This window comes from Pelophylax lessonae, assembly GCF_965119305.1.
Source record: "Pelophylax lessonae genome assembly, chromosome: 2".
Taxonomy (NCBI): domain Eukaryota; kingdom Metazoa; phylum Chordata; class Amphibia; order Anura; family Ranidae; genus Pelophylax; species Pelophylax lessonae.
In genome coordinates, this window is record NC_138769.1 from 86,462,055 (window position 1) to 86,483,992 (window position 21,938).

General features: G+C 47.2%; 1 protein-coding gene across 1 annotated transcript in view; it reads left to right on the forward strand.

Annotated features, from left to right (window-relative positions):
- JAM2 (junctional adhesion molecule 2) overlaps window positions 1–21,938 on the forward strand; it is a 169,736-nt gene that overhangs the window by 87,519 nt on the left and 60,279 nt on the right. Inside the window, exons 2-4 of the mRNA XM_082246899.1 lie at window positions 416–481; window positions 14,674–14,793; window positions 18,359–18,508. Of these exons, the coding sequence (XP_082103025.1) occupies window positions 416–481; window positions 14,674–14,793; window positions 18,359–18,508 (336 nt within the window). The remainder of the gene's footprint in view (window positions 1–415; window positions 482–14,673; window positions 14,794–18,358; window positions 18,509–21,938) is intronic.

The window sequence follows — 21,938 nt, forward strand, 5'->3', positions numbered from 1 at the left end:
CGGGGGGCATGACCACCTATTGAAGAACTGTAAGATGGCGCAGCAGGCGTTGGGCGGATAAGCTTCATTGTGGGGGTTTTTTTGTTTGTTTCCTGCGATGGTGGCGGGTGTCATAATTGAGGATGGATCTACATGGGGTATATTGTGTTTTAATTTCTTTTTGACACTTTCTTTGTGAATGGGTAGGGGTACTTTATAACCCATACTTATTCACATGGGGTGGAGGCCTGGATGTGGGGGCCCCCTTGTTAAACTTCCAATATAAACTATTGATCTTGACTTTTCAAAGTCCATTAAAATGTTAAAGCTTATATTAGATTTTCCTGATTGTATTTACTTTAATCATCTCCTGCAGTATTACTACACAGAATCCATCAATATACAGACCAAGTGTTGACTCTTCCTATGTTTACAGGTCATCGGTCCTACGGCGTGATTGTGGAATCAGAAAACCTCAATGTCGAAGTAGTGGAGTTTGGAGGTATTGTAAATCTTTAGCACGAAATGCCGTTAAATGTCCATGAGTTTGCATGTTTATTCTCAGTGAACAGTGCTAGTAAAATGTACCCCCATCACTTTTAACTTTGGTTATCTAAGGTCAGTCCTAGGCAACTAGACCAGGACTTATATTATAAAAAGTGTAGCGCTAAAATATCTCAAGAATAATATAGTTCATATGTCCATAGTTTGGTACTAGTATTGGAAAGAAATAACTCATTCCAGAGAGAGATTCCTTGTTTCCCAATAGCATACACATGCAGATCCTCAATTATCGAAAGCCAAGTGTGAAACAGCCACCACCATGAGGGAAAACTTAGCCTCTTACCAAATCACCATGATCCTTATTACAGGGATCATGGATTGCAGAAAAATAATTAGCAGATTCACATCAGGGAAGATCTCTCCAGCCACTATACACGGATTGATCCCGCAAAGTCCTCAGCAATTAACCGGTCATAAGGGGGAAAAAACAACTCCCATAGCGTGATACTGTCATACAGTTTTATTCATGCATAGGTCAATTGGCAACTTACATAACTCCCGGACCAATACAGCGTGTCATGTGGAAACTCTATGATGGAAATAAGCCGGTACCAAACCAAAAAGATGGCCGCCGTATCTCTCGTCCGTAGCGGCGTGACGTGCCGCAAGCTCTTCCTACGCGTTTTGTCACACACGCATATGCATATTATAGACCAGGACTGCCAGAAATAGGAGCTTTAAAGGGGACATGACACACCTTTGCAGAGAGACCACTGCTTCCTTTACAGGGAACTAAAAACATAAACCGTGCCATGCTATGAAAACAGGTCAGAGGGATCCAAAATGTATGGTATCACATAATTGCATTAAAATCATAAAAATCGAACAAAACCATATATATTATCGCATATTGACATTATTGACATTATAAACAAAACAAATAAAATTATAGCAAAAATGCGTAGTGCAAAACTGCAAAGTCTCACAATGTAGGTCTATATATACTCCCACCTTTCAATGGAATGTGTAACAGTGCAAAAAAGTCCGCAAGAATAAGAATATAAAGCGTCCAAATTAGAAGGTGAAATCCATGTATTATAGGAAAAAGTGTTCTGTGATCCAAAATGAGAAAACTGTAAAAGATCGTTCACACCATCGCTTTAGAAACGGTCCATGCATTCTCCTCAAACATATGTTGGGGTTTATTTCTTTTAAACATTCATACATTCATTGGATGAATGTCACAAGAATTTGCCCACCCAGCCTCAAATCTGACTGTATTTTGCTCAATATGTTGATTTCTTATGATCATCTAGTGGCCATATGTAAGATCTATCAGGTTTTTTTTTGTCCATTCAAACTTGCTGGTTGAATGAAAAAAAAAAAAACCAAAACTCAGTGTGTATATCCTGCCTAATACAGGAGATGTTACCGGCCAGATCACCAGGTGAAAACAGAGTGAAAAAAGCAAAAAAAAAAATGAAAACTAATGCAGCCACCACATCTAATGATCGGTAAGCTGCAATATATTTCATTTTTTCTTTTGGGTTTATTACTATTTTAAAGGCCGTAGATGCCCATCTCCCTTCCCTAGTTACATAAGTTGTAGAACCCTTCTAACAAATCCTTGGGTAATAAAAACCTAATGGCGGAAGTTTCAACATGTTTTTTCATGCTGAAAATGCCCCCCTCGGCTTATACTCGAGTCACTGTCTTTTTAAAAATGGCACCGCCCGGCGCCGACGTGTCACCGCGCATGTGCCGCATACCCGGGAATAGCTGAACAAGTACAGGCTTTCCCGAGCATCTGCGGCGCATTCGCGGGGACGTATTGGCGCCGGGCGGCGCAATTATTTAATCGAAGGCGCCTCACTGAAAGGTAAGTGAGACTCCTCCGCAGCCCCTGCATTTCCTCATGCAGTGCTGCGGGCATGGTAAGGGATATTCTCCTGTGCCATGCCTGTACATACTGTGCCATGCCTGTACATGCTGTGCCATGCCTGTACCTACTGTGCCATGCCTATTCCATCACCTGTGCTATGCCTATATCATCTCCTGTACCATGACCTGTGCCATGCCTGTACCATGACCTGTGCCATGCCTGTACCATCACCTGTGCCATGCCTGTACCATCACCTGCACCATGACCTGTGCCATGCCCTTACCATGACCTGTGCCATGCCCTTACCATGACCTGTGCCATGCCTGTACCATGACCTGTGCCATGCCTGTACCATCACCTGTGCCATGCCTGTACCATGACCTGCACCATGACTTGTGCCATGCCCTTACCATGACCTGTGCCATGCCTATACCATGACCTGCGCCATCTCCTGTACCATGCCCGCAGCCCCTGTTTTGTGTCTCGTGGTGGTCCAGTTGGGTCCAGTAGCTGCTGCATTTCCAACCCTAGGCTTATACTTGAGTCAATAAGTTTTCCCACTGTTTTGTGGTAAAATTAGGGGCCTCGGCTTATATTCAGTTCAACTTATTCTCAAGTATATACGGTAATATAATACATGAGCAGAATGAAGACAAAATTTATTAAAATTTTAGTATATCTCAATAATCTAAGTTTCTGCTAATGTAGAAAGAATAAATGTTAAAATGAATAAAAGGCAATATGTAGAACAGACAACTTTATAGACAATCCTGTGCCTGAAAACATTGCTTAATTCGTGTCTTCATCCAAGAAATAATTATCTGGAATATATTTTATTAGTGAGCCGTCATTGTGATGAATAGTCGGCAGTTTTACTGGGCTTTCCAGCAGCCACAGACATTGTCCAGCCATTTCATTTGGCTTGCCGTGAGCAGGTCTGGCTTCCAGGAACACTGCGGGCCGATGGTGTACATCTGGGTAAAAAACAATACTGACATTTGGAAAACTTGTCAGTTTAATAAGCCAGCATATTCACTCACTAATCAATACTTTCAATCACTCTTATTTGCTAAGTGCTTCAATTACTTAATGTTAAAGAGGCCCTGAAATTTACTGGATTTCACATTAAATAATTTTACACCTACGCAACGTATAAAAACAAGCCTTCCGCTAAGAATAACTTCAAGATGCGTCAGGAAGTCTTCTGTAAGCTGCCGATGTCTTGTGGACAGCAGAAGGGTAAAGGGCATGAGAGCCAATTGACTTTTGAATCCTCTATGCCCCTGGTGCCCAACCAGGGGTCTGAGCAGCCCTTTGGCATGTTGCAGACACTAATCTTTGTTTCCAGATTGTTCTGTTATAGTAATGATTTCTACAGTCTCATGTAATGTAACTTCAGTTTATCTCCTGAAGTCACAAGTTTAGTCTCCTGAAGCATGTCCCCAGTCTCCAACAACTCCTATAGTATGTTCACAGTGTCTGACATTTTCTTGCAGCATGTCCATAGTCGCTAACCATCTCTTGTATAATGTCCACAGTCTCTGACCATCTCCTGTATCATGTCCACAGTCTCTGACCATCTCTTTTATCATGTCCTTTGTCTATGACCATCTCCTGTATCATGTTCATCGTCTCTGACCATCTCTTTTATCATGTCCACTGTCTCTGACCATCTCCTGTATCATGTCCACAGTCTCTGACCATCTCCTGTATCATGTCCACAGTCTCTGACCATCTCCTGTATCATGTCCACAGTCTCTGACCATCTCTTTTATCATGTCCTTTGTCTATGACCATCTCCTGTATCATGTTCATCGTCTCTGACCATCTCTTTTATCATGTCCACTGTCTCTGACCATCTCCTGTATCATGTCCACAGTCTCTGACCATCTCCTGTATCATGTCCACAGTCTCTGACCATCTCTTTTATTCTCTGACCATCTCTTTTATCATGTCCTTTGTCTATGACCATCTCCTGTATCATGTTCATCGTCTCTGACCATCTCCTTTATCATGTCCACTGTCTCTGACCATCTCCTGTATCATGTCAACAGTCTCTGACCATCTCCTGTATTATGTCCACAGTCTCTGACCATCTCTTTTATTCTCTGACCATCTCTTTTATCATGTCCTTTGTCTATGACCATCTCCTGTATCATGTTCATCGTCTCTGACCATCTCCTTTATCATGTCCACTGTCTCTGACCATCTCCTGTATCATGTCAACAGTCTCTGACCATCTCCTGTATTGTGTCCACAGTCTCTGACCATCTCCTGTATCATGTCCGCGGCCTCTGACTATCTCCTGTATCATGTCCACAGTCTCTGACCATCTCTTGTATCTTGTCCACAGTCTCTGATCATCTCTTGTATTATGCCGACAGTCTCTGACCATCTTCTCTATTATGTACAGAATATAGTTTCTGACCATCTATTGAATTATGTCCACAGTCTCTGACCATTTCCTGTACTAAGTGCACAATCTCTGACCATCTTCTGTCTTATGTCCATAGTCTGTGACCATCTCTTGTATTATGTTTGCAGTCTCTGACCATTTCTGGCATCATGTACACTGTTTCTGACCATCTCTTGTACTATGTCCGCTGCCTCTGATCATCTTCTGTTTTATGTTTATTAACGTACCATCTATTGTATTACGTCCATATTCTGACCATCTCTTGTATTATGTCCACTGTTTTCTGACCATCTCATGTACTATGTCCACTGTTTCTGACCATCTACTGTATTACGTGATGATGTAATTATAAGCCTCTCCCAATCGTTCCCTGTTGTCGGTGGTTGTCCGTGAGCTTTTGGTGACAGCTCAGTCACAGTCTGTTGGCACTATCTGAGCACTCCCCAGAACAACACAGCGATGCATATATGCAGTGTCTAGAAATTAAGATCCACCCACCATACTACCGCATATATGTGTAATGCTATTATAAAGGGGTTGAGCTACAATTTTGTCTCTGTGCCTACAACTGAGGGACTGCTAACAGTGCTGGGACAAGGTCGTCTAGAGCCCAGGACAAACATGCCAAATTGCGCCCCCCCCCCCAAGATGTATGAGCATTATGTGTCAGCAAAATCCCCTCCCCCTCAAAAGAATTGAGCACTAATCTGCATGCTTACCCCCTAAGCATAAATTCCCCCTCCTCCTAGAACTTATCCACCTCCTATTAAATTCCCCTTTCCAGTACGAGTCTTTGCCCCCCACCCAGCTCAAATCCTCTCATTCCCCATATAACCCCAGCACAAATCCACCCCCCCCCCAAAATAATTCCCCCCCCAGCACAAATTCTCTGCAATCCCCCATCTTAGCACAACCCCCCCTGCCCCCCAAATTTTCCCTCCTAGCACAAATACCTCTAATAATCCCTGCTAGCACAAATCTCCCCGCCCCCCCAAAAAAAGAAAAGTCCCCTCCTAGCGCCATTCCCCCCGCTAGAAATACCTTTTCTAGCACAAAGCCCCCAAAATTCCCTCTTTTAGCACAAATCTTCTTCTTCCATCCCCCCTTCCATCACAAATCCACTCAAATCACCACACCTGGCACACCTCCCCAAATTTCCCCTCCTAGAACAATTCATATCCCTTGCCACTCCCCAAATCACCCCCCCCAACACAAATTCCCTCCCCCCAACCTCCTTGTGGTGCCCCCCCACCTCACATGATACCACAGTGCCCAGGGCAGCCGCCCCTCCTGCCCACCCCTTCTCTTGGCCCTGACTGCTAATATTTGGCTAGATGATCTCCTTACCCAGACTTTGAGAATAAATTGTACTCTGGGTGTGTCCTGTCCAAAAAAAAAAGGTTGAGAAGTCTCCAAGAGCTCCGAAGAACCTCTAAAACCTCGGGCAGCCTTGTCTGTAATGTCAAAGGCTGGCCTGCCTTCTCCCACCTCATGCTCTTTATTTTTGGCCCATCATTATGTTTGGATTCATCACTTTCCAATAGGAAGATTTTGGGCACACCAGGCTTCAACACTACTAGGAGGTATGGAAGTTTGTAGACTGGAGAACCCATGGTTTTCCGGATCTCATGGCACTTTTACTTCTGACATTGTGAGCAGTCACCTCTACTTGGATGGGGCTGATGCATGTGCAGCATTTTACATTCCAGCCAAAAACATGAATGAGAAAATGAAACTACCACAATCTCCACTGGTATCTGATATGTAGATATGTACCCCTCTAACACCCCAAAGCAGAGGCGTAACTAGAGCCTTCAGGGCCCCGATGCAAGAAACCATGAAGGGCCCCCCCAGATCCCTGGCCGGGGCCCTTCCCTTCAAGCCCAGGGCTCTTCCCACTAATCCTGGGGCTCTTTACTCTCGTTGCATGGCCTTTTATTACGGTCCCGCAGCAGGATCCTTTCACAAGTTCTGCAGTGGGCTCCCTTCCTGCAATCTTTGGGCCTCCCCACAGTGGTGCAATGCCAGGGCCCGGTCGCAAGTGTGACTTTTGCAATCCTGGAAGTTCACCCACTGGTTTGCTACTGGGCCCCCTGGAGCATGGGGCCCGGTAGCAATCGCAACCCCTGCAACCCCTGTAGTTACGCCCATGCCCCAAAGGCAGGATAGCAACTCCAGAGGCAGGTGTGGGCAAGCATTTCACCCTAGGGCTGAGTCAATTGCTAAATTGGGGGGACAGAGAAAGGATATTAGGCTCCAGTAACTTCTGTCTTTTTACATTTTTATTGCAGAACGGTTAAGGAGGTGAGTATTGGAAGTCCTAGATACTGTAGCAGATCACTTACATACTCTCCAGGTTTAAATCAATGTCCAGCTTCACAGTGTCAGAACCTTTAGGCTGACCTGGCAACACTGTAAGCCTGTTCTTAAATTCATTGCGTCCTCCAATTCACCAGGCCCATCTGAGAGACCAGCCTTCTTCCTGGCTCCCTTCAGCAAGGGGCCTCCCCTGGGTCTCCATCTGGCAAAGCTTCCTCCAGACCAGGCAAGACAGCTTCAGCACCACTTCAGTACACGTTAGGCCCCAAAACAGGTTATTGGGCCCAACAGCGGAGCTCCATCCAACAACACCTCCTCAGGCCTCAGCCTGAGGCAAGAGAGAGAGCACATGGCCTGTCCCAAATATTTATATCCTCCCCCAGCATGCACCCGTGGCATAAACCTCCTACTGGATTGGCTGAAGAAAATATAAAAAATTCCTAACTTAGTTTTGTTTGTAAAAATCTCATACTACGACCAGTGATACCAATGACATCTACTGGTGACAGTGAGAAATCACAAGCCAACATGAAAGGGGAAGTTCCACTTTTCCTCTTCCTCTCTCCCTCCTCCTTTATATTTGGCACATTTTTTTGGTGGGGGAGGGGGAGGCGGGTACCTGATTTTGACATGTACCCACTCCCCCACTTCAGGTCAGATTGCCATTGCGATCTGAGTGGAAGTTCGGCCCCCCTTCCTTCCCCTGCAGCCTTCTGGATCAAGAAGACTGCGGGCCCAATCACAAAGTGCAGTGCGGCACACACATGCATAAATAGAAGGCGGCTGTGAAGCAGCAAGGGTTCACTGCTGCTTTCCCTTAGTGAAGATTCTGACACCTGCTCCGAAGCCGATTAAAGAATCGGCTCTGGTGAGGACATCACTGGATCCAGGGGCAGGTAGGTGTCCTTATATTTTCAAAGTCAGCATTTAAAAATGTGTAGCTGCTGACTTTTAATTTTTTTGGGGGGAGACTGGAGCTCCTTTTTAAGCTTTTGGAAAAACCAGGTGAAAAAGTAAACAATCAGTCTGAGCTAACTACAGCCCAGCCAAAAACTAAATTGATATAGTAGCTCCAGTTTAGGACAAGGGGGTTAAAGATAGCAGAGAAAAGCCACGACCCAGAGATCATGTATTTCTCCCATGTATAAGAACTAGACATGGGCCAAATACACCCCCCCCTGTTTGGATCGCAGCAGAACTCTCGAACAGGGGAAATTTTCTAACCCGAACGAAGAACCCCATTAAAGTCTATATGAGCCGAACAGGAAAAAATCAAAGTTCTCATTTTGAAGGCTTATATGCAAGTAATTGACAATAAAAGGGGTATGGGGGTCTGGGTACTGCTCTGGGGGACACGTATCAATGCAAACATTTTTTTTTTCAAAACAATCTTTTTTTTTTAGGAGCAGTGATTTTAATAATGCCTAAAGCGCAACAATAAAAATTGAATTTCCTTTAAATATAGTGCCAGGGGTGTCCCCTTAGTCTGCACATCTGTAGCAAATTTATAACATGCTGCAGCAAAAATAACATCTCTAAAGAAAAAAAAAAGTCAAATCCCACTTAAAATGAATCGCAGTTACAATTGTCAGCACCCAGCTATTGAAAAAATAAAGAAAATAACAGCCTGAGACCCCCCCCCCCCCCAAAGTCCATACCAGGCCCTTTGGGTCTGGTATTGATTTTAAGGGGACCCCATTGTCAAAATTTAAAAAAACAGCATGCCCCCTCCCCCAAAAATCTATACCAGACCCTTATCCTGGCATGATCAGGGCCGGCCTTAGGTGATCAGGCGCCCTGTGCGAGCTAATCCCGTGGCGCCCCCCCCCCCCGCAAATTTTTTCTTTTTTATGATCACTAATAACTTAGCCCCCCTTACATAAGAGCCCCCCTTACATCAGAGACCCCCCACACAAAGCCCCCTTAAATCAGAGACCCCACACACAGAGCCCCCTTACATCAGAGACCCCACACACAGAGCCCCCTTACATCAGAGACCCCACACACAGAGCCCCCTTACATCAGAGACCCCACACACAGAGCCCCCTTACATCAGAGACCCCACACACAGAGCCCCCTTACATCAGAGACCCCACACACAGAGCCCCCTTACATCAGAGACCCCACACACAGAGCCCTCTTACATCAGAGACCCCACACACAGAGCCCCCTTAAATCAGAGACCCCACACACAGAGCCCCCTTACATCAGAGACCCCACACACAGAGCCCCCTTAAATTAGAGACCCCACACACAGAGCCCCCTTACATCAGAGACCCCACACACAGAGCCCCCTTACATCAGAGACCCCACACACAGAGCCCCCTTAAATCAGAGACCCCCCACACAGAGCCCCCTTACATCAGAGACCCCACACACAGAGCCCCCTTAAATCAGAGACCCCACACACAGAGCCCCCTTACATCAGAGACCCCACACACAGAGCCCCCTTACATCAGAGACCCCACACACAGAGCCCCCTTAAATCAGAGACCCCACACACACAGCCCCCTTACATCAGAGACCCCACACACAGAGCCCCCTTACATCAGAGATCCCACACACAGAGCCCCCCTCACATCATAGACCCCCGACACAAAGCCCCCCTTACATCGGAGACCCCCCACACAAAGCCCCCCTCACATCAGAGACTACCGACACAAAGCCCCCCTCACATCAGAGACCCCCGACACAAAGCCCCCCTCACATCAGACCCCCCTCCCCATGGAGCCCCCCACATCAGAGAGCCCCCCGCACACCAGAGACCTCCCACACAAAGCCCCCCTAACATCAGAGACCCCCTACACACACACACACACACAAAGCCCCCCTCACATCCTCACATCAGAGACCCCCCACAAAAAGCCCCCCTTACATCAGACCCCCCTCCCCACGGAGCCCCCCCCCTTAAATCACAGACCCCCCACAAAAAGCCCCCCCACACAGAGCCCCCCCCCACACATAGCCCCCCCACATCAGAGAGCCCCCCCTACATCACAGACCCCCACACATAGCCCCCCCACACATAGAGCCCCCCCTTACATCACAGACCCCCCCCTTACATTTTTTGAAGGAGAGAGATGTCACTTACTTTACGTTGTCTGCAGCTTTTTTTTTTCTTTAAACTTCCCGCCCACACATCCCCGGGAGTGTGGGTGGGCGGGAGGAGGAGGAGAAGGGGCGGGGCGAGGAGGAGCTGACGATCTCTCCTCCCTCTCTGCACTGACGCCAGAGGAGAGATCGTCAGCTCCTCCTCGCCCCGCCCCTTCTCCTCCTCCCGCCCGCCCACACTCCCGGGGATGTGTGGGCACTGGGCAGGAAGTCAGCGTGGATTCCGTGGAAGGATCGGAGGCTGAGCTGTGTGAGAGATACACAGCTCGCCTCACTGCAACAATAGGTGATCGAGGCACGGCTGCACAGCGGGAGGTAAGCGGCGGCCGCGGCCTGTGTTAACCCTGTCCAGGCCGCAGTAGCCGCTCACCTCCCGCTGTGCAGCCGTGCCTCGATCACCTATTGTTGTAGTGAGGCGAGCTGTGTATCTCTCACACAGCTCAGCCTGATCCTCTGCGAGCTGTGATGGCCGCACGGCGCCCTTGTTTCCCATGGCGCCCTGTGCGGCCGCACAGCTCGCACACCCCAAAGGCCGGCCCTGGGCATGATGCCTAGCAGGTCAGGAAGGGGGGGGGGGGGCGAGCAAGCCCCACCCCCCAAACCGAACCAGGCCACATTCCCTCCACATGGAGGAAGGTGGGTGCTTTGGGGCAAGGGGGGCCAGTGGTTGTGGCTGTCTTCAGGCAGGGGGGTTATCAGAATATGAAAGCCCCTTATGTGAACGAGTATCAGATACATAGTACCCCTACCCACTCACCAAAAAAGTGTACAAAAAAAATAAAAACAGGAGACAAGTATTTGACAAATGCTTTATTAATATTAATAATAATTAAAAAAAAGTGTCCCTCGATGTAAATCCATTGTCAATCACGCCGCCTGCCGTACTGCCGACCCAAAAAAACCCAAAAACAACGCTTTGCCTTCTGGGACGGCTGGCCGCTAAATGCTTCCTCTGCCATTTGACAGTTCTTATATCGGTTAGGGCGGGGCACCTGGCAATGTCACATGGTGGCCCACCCCCTTGTAACGTCAGGGACTGGTGCATGCTGGGCATGTGACATGACAAGGGGGCAAGGCCACCAGGTGACGTTGCTAGGTGGCTCCATCCTAACCTATATAAGAACTGTCAGAGCACAGAGGAGGCAATCGCCGGCCAGCTGTCCCAGAAGGTGGAGCATTTTTTTTTTTTTCGGGTTGAGGGTGCAGCGGGTGGTGTGATTGATGATGGATTTAAATCAAGAGATACTATTTTTTTATTTTTTCATAAAGGATTTCTCAAAAACTTATCTCCTGTTTTTATTTTTTTGTACACTTTTTTGGTGAATGGGTAGGGGATACTCATTCACATGGGGGGGGCAGGATCTGGGGGCCCCCATGTTAAAGGGGGCTTCCAGATTCCGATAAACTCTCCACCCCAAAGCACCCACCCCCCCCCCATGTTGAAGGCACGTGGCCTGGTATGGTTCAGGAGGGGGAATGCCCGAATAAATGACTGGTGTGGATTTTGGGGGGACCCAATGCCGCTTTTTTTTTTTTTTTAGGCATTGGGTTGCCCTTAAAATCAATAGCAGACCCAGGGAGCTATGTTTTTTTTGTTTGTTTTTTAATAAGCTGTCAGTGGGGAAACCCATTGACAGCTGATGACCTTACAAATTCGGGTGTTCGGCGAATGGCCAAACTCTATTAAGAACAATGAGGAACAAGTGAATGTGAGAAGCCCAACACTAAGCTATGAGATGGGTGCTGCTGTGTTGTCAGAAGAAAACCCAACACGTTGCTTGACAGATTGTCACTTCGTCAGGTATGAGGGATCAGTGTATTTCATTCTCAGTCAGTCTTTAATTTAAAGTGTATCCAAAACCTGGGGAAGGTTTTGATCCTTTTTACGGTTCTCATTGCTGTTTGAAATGTCAAGGAGATTTTCTTTCAACACTGTTTTCACCAGGACAGGAAGTGTCAGAAGGTTCTAACATAATGATTCCCCTTATCAGCTACAATTCTTTTTCTTGCTGTATGTGTCTCTGGTCTATTTTTTCTTTCCGTCCTGGTAGCAATGTTGTCACTAAAACAGGAAGTATTGGGAAGTCTACCCTATGGAGCTACTCTAAGCAGTAAAAACTAAGAGTTCCATGCTGTATTCAAAACTAAAGGAAAAGTTTTGGCTGGAGACTTTATTTTTATTAATAACATCTGTGATAATATGCAAGCTTTGTATTAATTGAATACAACATAGAATCAGCCGGAATTCCCATTTAGACGACTCCCCTTTAATTGTTGTGTTACTTCTGCTGCCAGCATGACACTGATAACTTGCTTTGATAACAATAATCCCTGCTTACATTGTCCCCCCTCCCAACTTATTAATTCATCTTTAAACTTCAAGAAACCTTCAGTCTATTTTCGTTCTGTCCTCCGTGTACAATAATTCTGCATCAGCAATGATTTAGCAGCAAGGTCAGCTTGCCTCTGCAGAGACGCCTTGTCACATATTTCTGCCGGATAACCCTGGCACTCTGTAAACTATCTCAGGAACTGGGATCAACATCTCTCCTGAGCGCCACATACCTTCGTGGCATTCCTTATTGTTAGAGAAACACTCCAGTCCAATTTGATAATGGAGGCGGAACCAGGGACAAAAATTGACGTTCACGTGGCCACGAAAACAATAATATTTAAAACCTTGAAATAACGACATGTTCCCTGACAGGGGTTTTCTTCCTGACCAAGTGGCCACTGGTCATCAGGCACTTACACTTTCTTACCAAAGCCAAGGGCGGGCTCTATGTGAGGCAGAGGCTTTAATTGGCTGCTTCTTTCAGGCCATGGTTGCAGCAAATAAATGAAAGTGCCAGATGGCCCCTGGCTGGTTGGCCTGAGAGGGTCCAAATTGGTGAATGGATATTTCAGGGTTATAGGGGTTTTTATGCCAGTAGCCGCAGGGAGCTAAGAACCATTTAAGGCTAGGGTCACATTAGTGCTGGTTAGAAAATGGGTGGGGGTGCCATTAATTCTCATTGGTACACCCACACATCGGCACCCATGCTCAAAACCCACAGCATTAGGCAGGTCCATGCAGCATGTTTTAAAAAAGGGTCAAGGACTTATTTCCCTCTTTTCTCGCATGTACGTCAGTGTATGGGCTGCTGTACCTGCTGTGGGCAATGCACACAAATGCGCACACACATAGGTGAACCTAGCCTTCAAGTGGTCCTAAAAGCTGACGTTTTCTTGCCTTCAGTGTGCAGCTCCCCCCCCCCCCCCCCCACTACCCCCGATCTCGATCAAGCAATGTGCACGAGTAGCTCTCTCTCTCCTATTGACTCTTGCTGCTGCCAATCACAGCCAGGGAAAAGAGGGTGGGGCTAAGTAACTCTCTGTGTGTCTTATAGACTCACCTAGCGGGGCTCGTTAGCAAGCATGCCTGAATGCCCCATAGCAATCGACCTGCTATGGGGGCACTCGGGGGGGTGGGGGGGAGTCTGGAGAACCACCAGGGAACTTGTAAAGAGGAAGTTCAGGGGGTTCCTCTGTGCAAAACCATTGCACAAGCAGGTAAGTATAACATGTTTATTATTTTAAAGAAAAAAAATTGAGCCTTTAGTATAAATTTCCTTTCTTTAATATAGCCAGGTCTAAAAATTAAAATATTAAAATGATGAACATGATTGTAGTCTTTTACCCAGCCAGCAGGTGGATCTTTAAGGTAATTTTCTCTTGTTTCCCTCTGTCCCCTCTGCTCCTTTGCTTCTTTGTCATAAAAAATGCCTGTTTACAGAGCACAGTAGCTCAAGCTGAAGATCACACACATGCTTGTTACACCACCATCTATTGGCCATAAAAGGCGTAAGCCGTCAACATCTTGAAAAAGTATAGATGGAGCAGGCTGATGGGCTAGCAGAGATTTCAACGAGAAAAAGAAAAAGCTAACATGGACACAAATGCAAATAGTGCAGTAAAGTCAGTAGCTGGGCATGAGTACATATGCTAAATATTACGTATGATATTAACCAGTACAAGGATGCTAATGTTGTAGATGTAGATCTAGAACACACCAACCACATCCTGATCTCCAGCTAGAAAAGGAACAAGAGAGACACCTTTTAGCAAAGCATATGTAGGCAATTTACCGCTGCCAGGACACATCGCTATCTAGTGTGTGCACCTTATGCTACATAAAATGTATACAGTGCTGACAGTGGCCACACTTATTAGTAAAGTAAATAGTTTGTTTTGGCCTTCTTGGACCAAACAAATTATTTAAAGTGATATTAAAGCTGGAGTTAGGGTAAAAGTAGATGCGGATGTGGTTAGGAGTAGATCTTCCAACGGATGTTCTTAGATCAGTAATTGGGGTAATGGTCAGGAAGGTTATGTCCCCTCTATACGTTGCAAGGTATTTTTTTTTTTTTTTTATCCTTTAGATGTCTGTTGTCTCATTATATTCATTTTCTTTTTTTTACAGAGGCACTTCTCAGCTGTAATTATAAACTGGAAAAGGAGCAGCCTAATGTTAGGCTAGAGTGGAAAAAAGTTGCTCTCAATGGAGGAATCTCGTTTGTCTTCTTTAAAAACTCTTTAATGGGTAAGGTTTCATCATACGATAGAAGAATGAATGCTATCAAGTGTCCTATGGTATAGTGCAGGGATCCTCAAACTACGGTCCTCCAGCTGTTACGGAACTACGCATCCCATGAGGCATTGTAACACTCTGACATTTACAGACATGACTAGGCATGGTGGGAATTGTAGTTCCTGAACAACTGGAGGGCCACAGTTTGAAGACCCCTGGTATATTGCAATGTACTCCTCTGCAGCCACACCGAAACCTTTCGGTCTGTTCATCATGGTGAGGCTATTAATAAGTCATTTGGCCTCCCTAAAACTGCCATTTTTGTTTTGGGCGCCAAGTGATCTGCACCAGAAATTTTGGTGCACAAATTTCAGTCATTTATACATTTTTATAGCCAATGTGTATTTGTATTTTGTTACTGCATGTATTATTTTGGAAAACACCTCCACTCCCAAATAAATTAAAAAAAGAAAAAGCAATCATTAGGGCCCTATTCACAGTGCACGATATGATGACATTTTTGGCGATTTTTGACAGCATAAGGAAGCCCATTCACTTGAATGGGCTTCCCTACGCAAGATAAATGCTCCAAAGTAGCTCAAGTACCTTTTTTTGGCACTGATCCAGGTGTGTTTTGTGTTCCACATTTTGATGCGTTTTGTTGCGCCTGAGATTTACACACCACAGCTCGATATGGTAAGACAAAAAAAAAGGATTTTTCTCTACCTAAGTTCAGCAACAAAGTGATTGTAAAGTATTTATTTATTTATTTTATTTTTGTCATGTCATACTTACAATAGTTTGGCACAGAGCAGCCCCAAACCTCCTCTTCCGGGGTCCCTCGCCAGTGCTCTAGGCACCTCCTCTTCTGCAAGTGACACCATAGGAAGCCACTTTCTATGGTGGCATATGTGTGGGCATGATTGCGAGCTGGACTGTGTGTGTATCGACACACACAGCTCAGTTTGACCTCACCTCCCACTCTGTTCTTACAAGGGCTCCCGCTGCTGCCTTCATCTCCAGTGTGGAGAGAGAGAGAGAGAGAGCAGCACCTTTGCTCAGGCTAAGGTAAGTATATAGGAGTCTGGGGGGCAGCTGGCCATAGACAGTTTTTACCTTACTGCAGAGTATGCATTAGATAAATAACCTTCTGCCTTTACAACAACTTTAAAGGACTGCTCCCTACCTCCAGCTTGTGATTGGACATTGCAAAGAGAAGCAGCAGACTGATTTAGAGCCTGTTTCCAATACCTGCACCTTAAACCAGAGCGGTTTAGCGTGCAGGCAGCTCTCCATTTCGGCAGCGGTGAGCCTCAGGGAAGATAGAGGTGTGATACGAATTTTACTGCATCACACCGTTCCTTTTGTTTTCTTTTTTTTTTTTTTGGCAACTTTATTTGAAGTGCACAAAGTGACATTCACTGCACGATACAGCAACACTGTGTTGCACTGCTGTGCAGTGGCATGCAATTTCATCCTGTGAGATGCAATAAAATGCAGCTTTTCTGTATTTTATCGCAGCCCATTGCCCAACACCTTCGGGTTGCTATGCAGTGAAAACAAGGCACATAAGAGAATTATTTTCAATGTGCCCTAGCGGTGACTAGTGTTCTTCCAGTCGCTGCATTATGTGTGAATGAGTCCTAGCTCATCTCCTTGTCACTCCGCTCTTTCCAACTGTCATCATGCTCCTTGTACTGCATCACACCTGATTGGCTCCTTGTGCTACTTCTTTCTCCCCCACTCTAAGCTGTGCTGTACAGGGACTGCAAGGGGCCGATGCCAGGTCCAATTTGGGTATTTACCCTGCCTCTTATTGAGCATGTAACACTAATGTGTGGTAGCAGGGAGTTGTAAAGGTCAGAAGGTTTTTTATCCTAATGCATTATGTCACCCGGTCTTAGTGCCCGAAGCAAACATCACCTTTTTTTTTTTTCTTGTTTTTCTGGGCCTAACCTGGCATAAAATTTTCTGACAACATGTAACTATAAGATATTACTACTAATGGGAAAAATGTGCAATAAGTATACAAGAAAAAGACTCATCTGCCCTTTTAGGCACAGGTCTACTCGCCCTTATCTGGGCAAGGTTTTTTCCATTCTATATATAATGCAGCAGTAAAAGTTACATAAAATAACTCAGTGTATCTAAGCCCAAGCAAATTTCCAAACTGGCTTGTATTCATGCCAGGCCTCCTACACTATTTTTTTAAATGTGACAACACTACACTACTAATACCCAATACAAGGGAGTGTGGTCATCCTTGAGTCTGCTTTGTCCATGTGGCACAGTAACACCACAGGCAGGAGAGTGTCTTTCAGCATAGCCACTGCTTATTACAAGCCCCTAGCTTGTCAATTATCAGATAGCCACCTGCTGAAGACATGGCATAGAAAGCTGAGGTTCCATAGCATCCAGTCTAATGTACTAGAACTAAAAAAACCTGCAAGAGAAGCAAGTCATTTTTTTTTTTTCAATTTATTTTTCAGAGCATAACAGATGCATTAATGACATCCACTTTTTATAATTATGATATGACCAAGGGGTGCACATTAGGGTTTAACTATATGCTACTTCGGAATCACAACACAGTCATAGATTGATCTTTCTGAACCCCCTTTTCGATGTACCAATTTAAGCTGAGGAGGGCAAGCTCACGTTACTGTGCGCCAGGGGTGTAATGGGTACAGGAGGCAACGTCCAGTAGAAAATGAATGCAGTCATTATATCCAAGCTTGGTAAGCTGCAATATGTTACATTTTTATTTATGGGATTAAAGTGATTGTAAACAATTACCTTGTAAGTCCCCGTTCACACTGGGGCGACCTGTGAGGCGACCTGGTCGCCTCACAGGTCGCCGTAGGTCGCCTTCCATAGAGAAGCTGCGGACCCGTTCTAATAGGAGCGACACAAGTCGCACCGACTTAGAAAAAGGGTCCGGAGCTTCTTTGGGGCGACCCGGAGCGACCGTCATAGACTTCAATGTTATGAAGTCCGTGCCTGCCGCTCCGAGGTCACGGCGCGCTGCTCGCACTGCGACCTCGGAGGTCGCCCCAGGAAGTCGGATCGCCCCAGTGTGAACGGGGCCTAAAACAACCCATTCAGTTTAAAAAAAAAGAAAGGAAAGGCAAAACATTTTTGTATAGATATAAAAAAAAAAAAACATTAAAAATACCTTTTTTTATAAGTGATCACATTTCCTCTGTTCTCAGCTGCATAAGAGCTGGGGGGAGGAGAAGTAGCAGCACACTGAGCTTCCCAGTGAATGACTGTTCAGTAGGAACATGTCAAGACAAGTCTGATCATTGGAGGAGTCACACTGAGTTCCCAGCATAGCTAGGGAACTGACCACAGTGGGCTCTCCTGCTTAGAGTGGTCAGTTTTAAATAGGAAAGCACAGGGACTAGCAGGAACACCAGGGATTTCACAAAAAGGAAGCAATACAAAGAGAACAGGATAATTTATCATACAAGTACATGGTACAGCAGGGGCATACCAGGAAAAAAATGTGCTGGGGTAACAAACACTTTTATACCGCTTTAAACATTATCTTCTTTCTCTCTTTTTCTCTTGGCAGGTGACTTAGCTCCACGAGCAGATATGGAAAGTTCCAGTATCAGGATTAGAAACCTAACAAGAGGAGACTCAGGGAAATATCGCTGTGAAGTCAGCGCTCCTCAAGACAAAAAAATCTTCAATGAAATTACTATCACTTTAAATGTTTTAGGTAAGAGAAATCAGTGACAAATGACATTAATGGTGCTTAAAGGAGATGTATGGGATTACATTTTTCCCCCAATTATAATTACCTGTCCGATGCTGCATCTGTCCCCTCTACACTCAGAATCGAGCGATCGAACACCGCCAATCGCTCAGTTCTGACAGCTCCCAGAGCAGAGAGCTACTGACTGTCAGTCAGCAGCTTTTCGCTCTGCCTCATCGCTCATTGGAGCGCATGGCTGTGGAGGGGGTGGGAGCGGCCGGCTCAGGCTCTCAGCTGCGAGGCTGAGCCGGTTGTCGGTCCAGGCACCTGGTGGATACCAACTTCGTGGTGGCGATGATGCGGTGCCTGGACTGACATCTGTGACGTCAGCAGATAGCACACTTCAGACCGCTCACTGCTAAAAATGGGTCACAGGAGTGCAGAACGAACTGCACTCCTGTGATCCATAGGAGATGTACAAACGAGCTTCGGCTGTACATTTCTCTTAAAGTGAACCTGTGCCGGGGCTATACACATTGAAGTTGATCATATTCTGCAGAAGCAGAAATAAGACCTTATTCACACATGTAGCTATAAGCATTGTGGAGAAATTTATTTTAAAACTCACATCAGTGGCACTGAAATGTCAGCTATTTTTTTATTAAAACAGAATCTTAGCCGCCTGAGAGCCCTGTAATGTAAACGCAAGGTGTTTCGAAGCTGTCACAAACTAACTGAAACCTGACCTTATGGGCCGTACACACGATTTGAAAATTGTACAACTTACTGTCCATTTTTTTCTTGGTTGCTAGTACACTCTTAAATATATCGCAAATGGGAGAGGTTACTAACAATATGAATTTTCTCGGAGGATAGTTAAATAGCTTCCTGTATACGTAACCAGTGTGTAGCGTGTGAGGGGAAATGATGTAATGTGCGTGTAACCCCTCTAGCCATGCCTTGAGTGCCTTTGTTCGGAGCTATTTGTCATTTTCGTATCCAGTCATGTTTATTCACTTGTTCTGCATGGCTTTTCGGCATTTAACTGGAAATATGGAGGATTCCAGCCTTCCAGTAGCTATCCTTGGTGTTATGGATATGCAGAATGTTCTTAACCAAAAAAAAAGAAGGAGAAGACAGACATCCCAACCTGCAAAAACTCATTTCAGGGAGGTGGCAAAGTCATTTCAGGGAGGTGAGCCCCCCCCACACGCCGACGCACCCCCCCCCCCCCACGCACGCCTGCGCCGCACCCCCCCCCCCCCTTTTCCAATTTAACACTACCAGAGAATAATTAAATGAAAATCAGTATACCTGGTCACTGGTGCTGGTCACTGATGCTGGTACTGTACTGGTCTGGTAACTGGTGCGGGTACTGGTCACTGGTACTGGACATTGATGCTGGTACTGGACACTGATGCTGGTACTGGACACTGATGCTGGTACTGGTCACTGATGCTGGTACTGGTCACTAGTGCTGGTGCCGGTCACTGGAGCTCGTACTGGCCTTGTCACTGGTGCTGGTATTGGCCTGGTCACTGGTGCTGGTCACTGGTGCTGGCCTGGTCACTGGTGCTTGTCACTGGTGCTGGTACTGGCCTGGTCTCTGGTACTGCCCTGGTCACTGGTGCTGGTATTGGCCTGGTCACTGGTGCTGGTCACTGGTGCTTGTCACTGGTGCTGGTACTGGCCTGGTCACTGGTGCTGGCCTGGTCACTGGTGCTGGCCTGGTCACCGGTGCTGGCCTGGTCACCGGTGCTGGTACTGGCCTGGTCACTGGTGCTGGCCTGGTCACTGGTGCTGGTACTGGCCTGGTCACTGGTGCTGGTACTGGCCTGGTCACTGGTGCTGGCCTGGTCACTGGTGCTGGTACTGGCCTGGTCACTGGTGCTGGTCTGGTCACTGGTGCTGGTCTGGTCACTGGTGCTGGCCTGGTCACTGGTGCTGGTACTGGCCTGGTCACTGGTGCTGGTACTGGCCTGGTCACTGGTGCTTGTCACTGGTGCTGGTACTGGCCTGGTCACTGGTACTGGCCTAGTCACTGGTGCTGGTACCGGTGCTGGTACTGGCCTGGTCACTGGTGCTGTTACTGGCCTGGTCACTGGTGCTTGTCACTGGTGCTGGTACTGGCCTTGTCACTGGTGCTGGCCTGGTCACTGGTGCTGGTACTGGCCTGGTCACTGGTGCTGGTACTGGCCTGGTCACTGGTGCTTGTCACTGGTGCTGGTACTGGCCTGGTCACTGGTGCTGGTACTGGCCTGGTCACTGGTGCTGGTACTGCCCTGGTCACTGGTGCTGGTACTGGCCTGGTCACTGGTGCTGGCCTGGTCACTGGTGCTGGTGCTGGTACTGGCCTGGTCACTGGGGCTGGTACTGGCCTGGTCACTGGGGCTGGTACTGGCCTGGTCACTGGTGCTGGTACTGGCCTGGTCACTGGTGCTGGTACTGGCCTGGTCACTTGCTGGTACTGGCCTGGTCACTGGTGCTGGTACTGGCCTGGTCACTGGTGCTGGTACTGGCCTGGTCACTGGTGCTGGTACTAGCCTGGTCACTGGTGCTTGTCACTGGTGCTGGTACTGGCCTGGTCACTGGTGCTGGTACTGGCCTGGTCACTGGTGCTGGTGCTGGCCTGGTCACTGGTGCTGGCCTGGTCACTGGTGCTGGTACTGGCCTGGTCACTGGTGCTTGTCACTGGTGCTGGTATTGGCCTGGTCACTGGTGCTGGTACTGGCCTGGTCACTGGTGCTGGTACTGGCCTGGTCACTGGTACCGGTGCTGGTACTGGCCTGGTCACTGGTGCTGTTACTGGCCTGGTCACTGGTGCTTGTCACTGGTGCTGGTACTGGCCTGGTCACTGGTGCTGGTACTGGCCTGGTCACTTGCTGGTACTGGCCTGGTCACTGGTGCTGGTACTGGCCTGGTCACTGGTGCTGGTACTGGCCTGGTCACTGGTGCTGGTACTGGCCTGGTCACTGGTGCTGGTCACTGGTGCTGGTCACTGGCCTGGTCACTGGTGCTGGTACTGGCCTGGTCACTGGTGCTGGTACTGGCCTGGTCACTGGTGCTGGTACTGGCCTGGTGACTTGCTGGTACTGGCCTGGTCACTGGTGCTGGTACTGGCCTGGTCACTTGCTGGTACTGGCCTGGTCACTGGTGCTGGTACTGGCCTGGTCACTGGTGCTGGTACTGGCCTGGTCACTGGTGCTGGTACTGGCCTGGTCACTTGCTGGTACTGACCTGGTCACTTGCTGGTGCTGGTACTGGCCTGGTCACTTGCTGGTACTGGCCTGGTCACTTGCTGGTACTACTACTGGCACAGAGTGGGGTGTCACAGTGTCACGGTCCCGCGTGCGCCAAAATGCCTCCTGGAGTAGAATGTGGCTGTAGTAGAGAGCAAATCCGCTGCTTGCTCTCTGCAGCTCCTCCCACAGGCGGAGTGCATGACTCATATCAC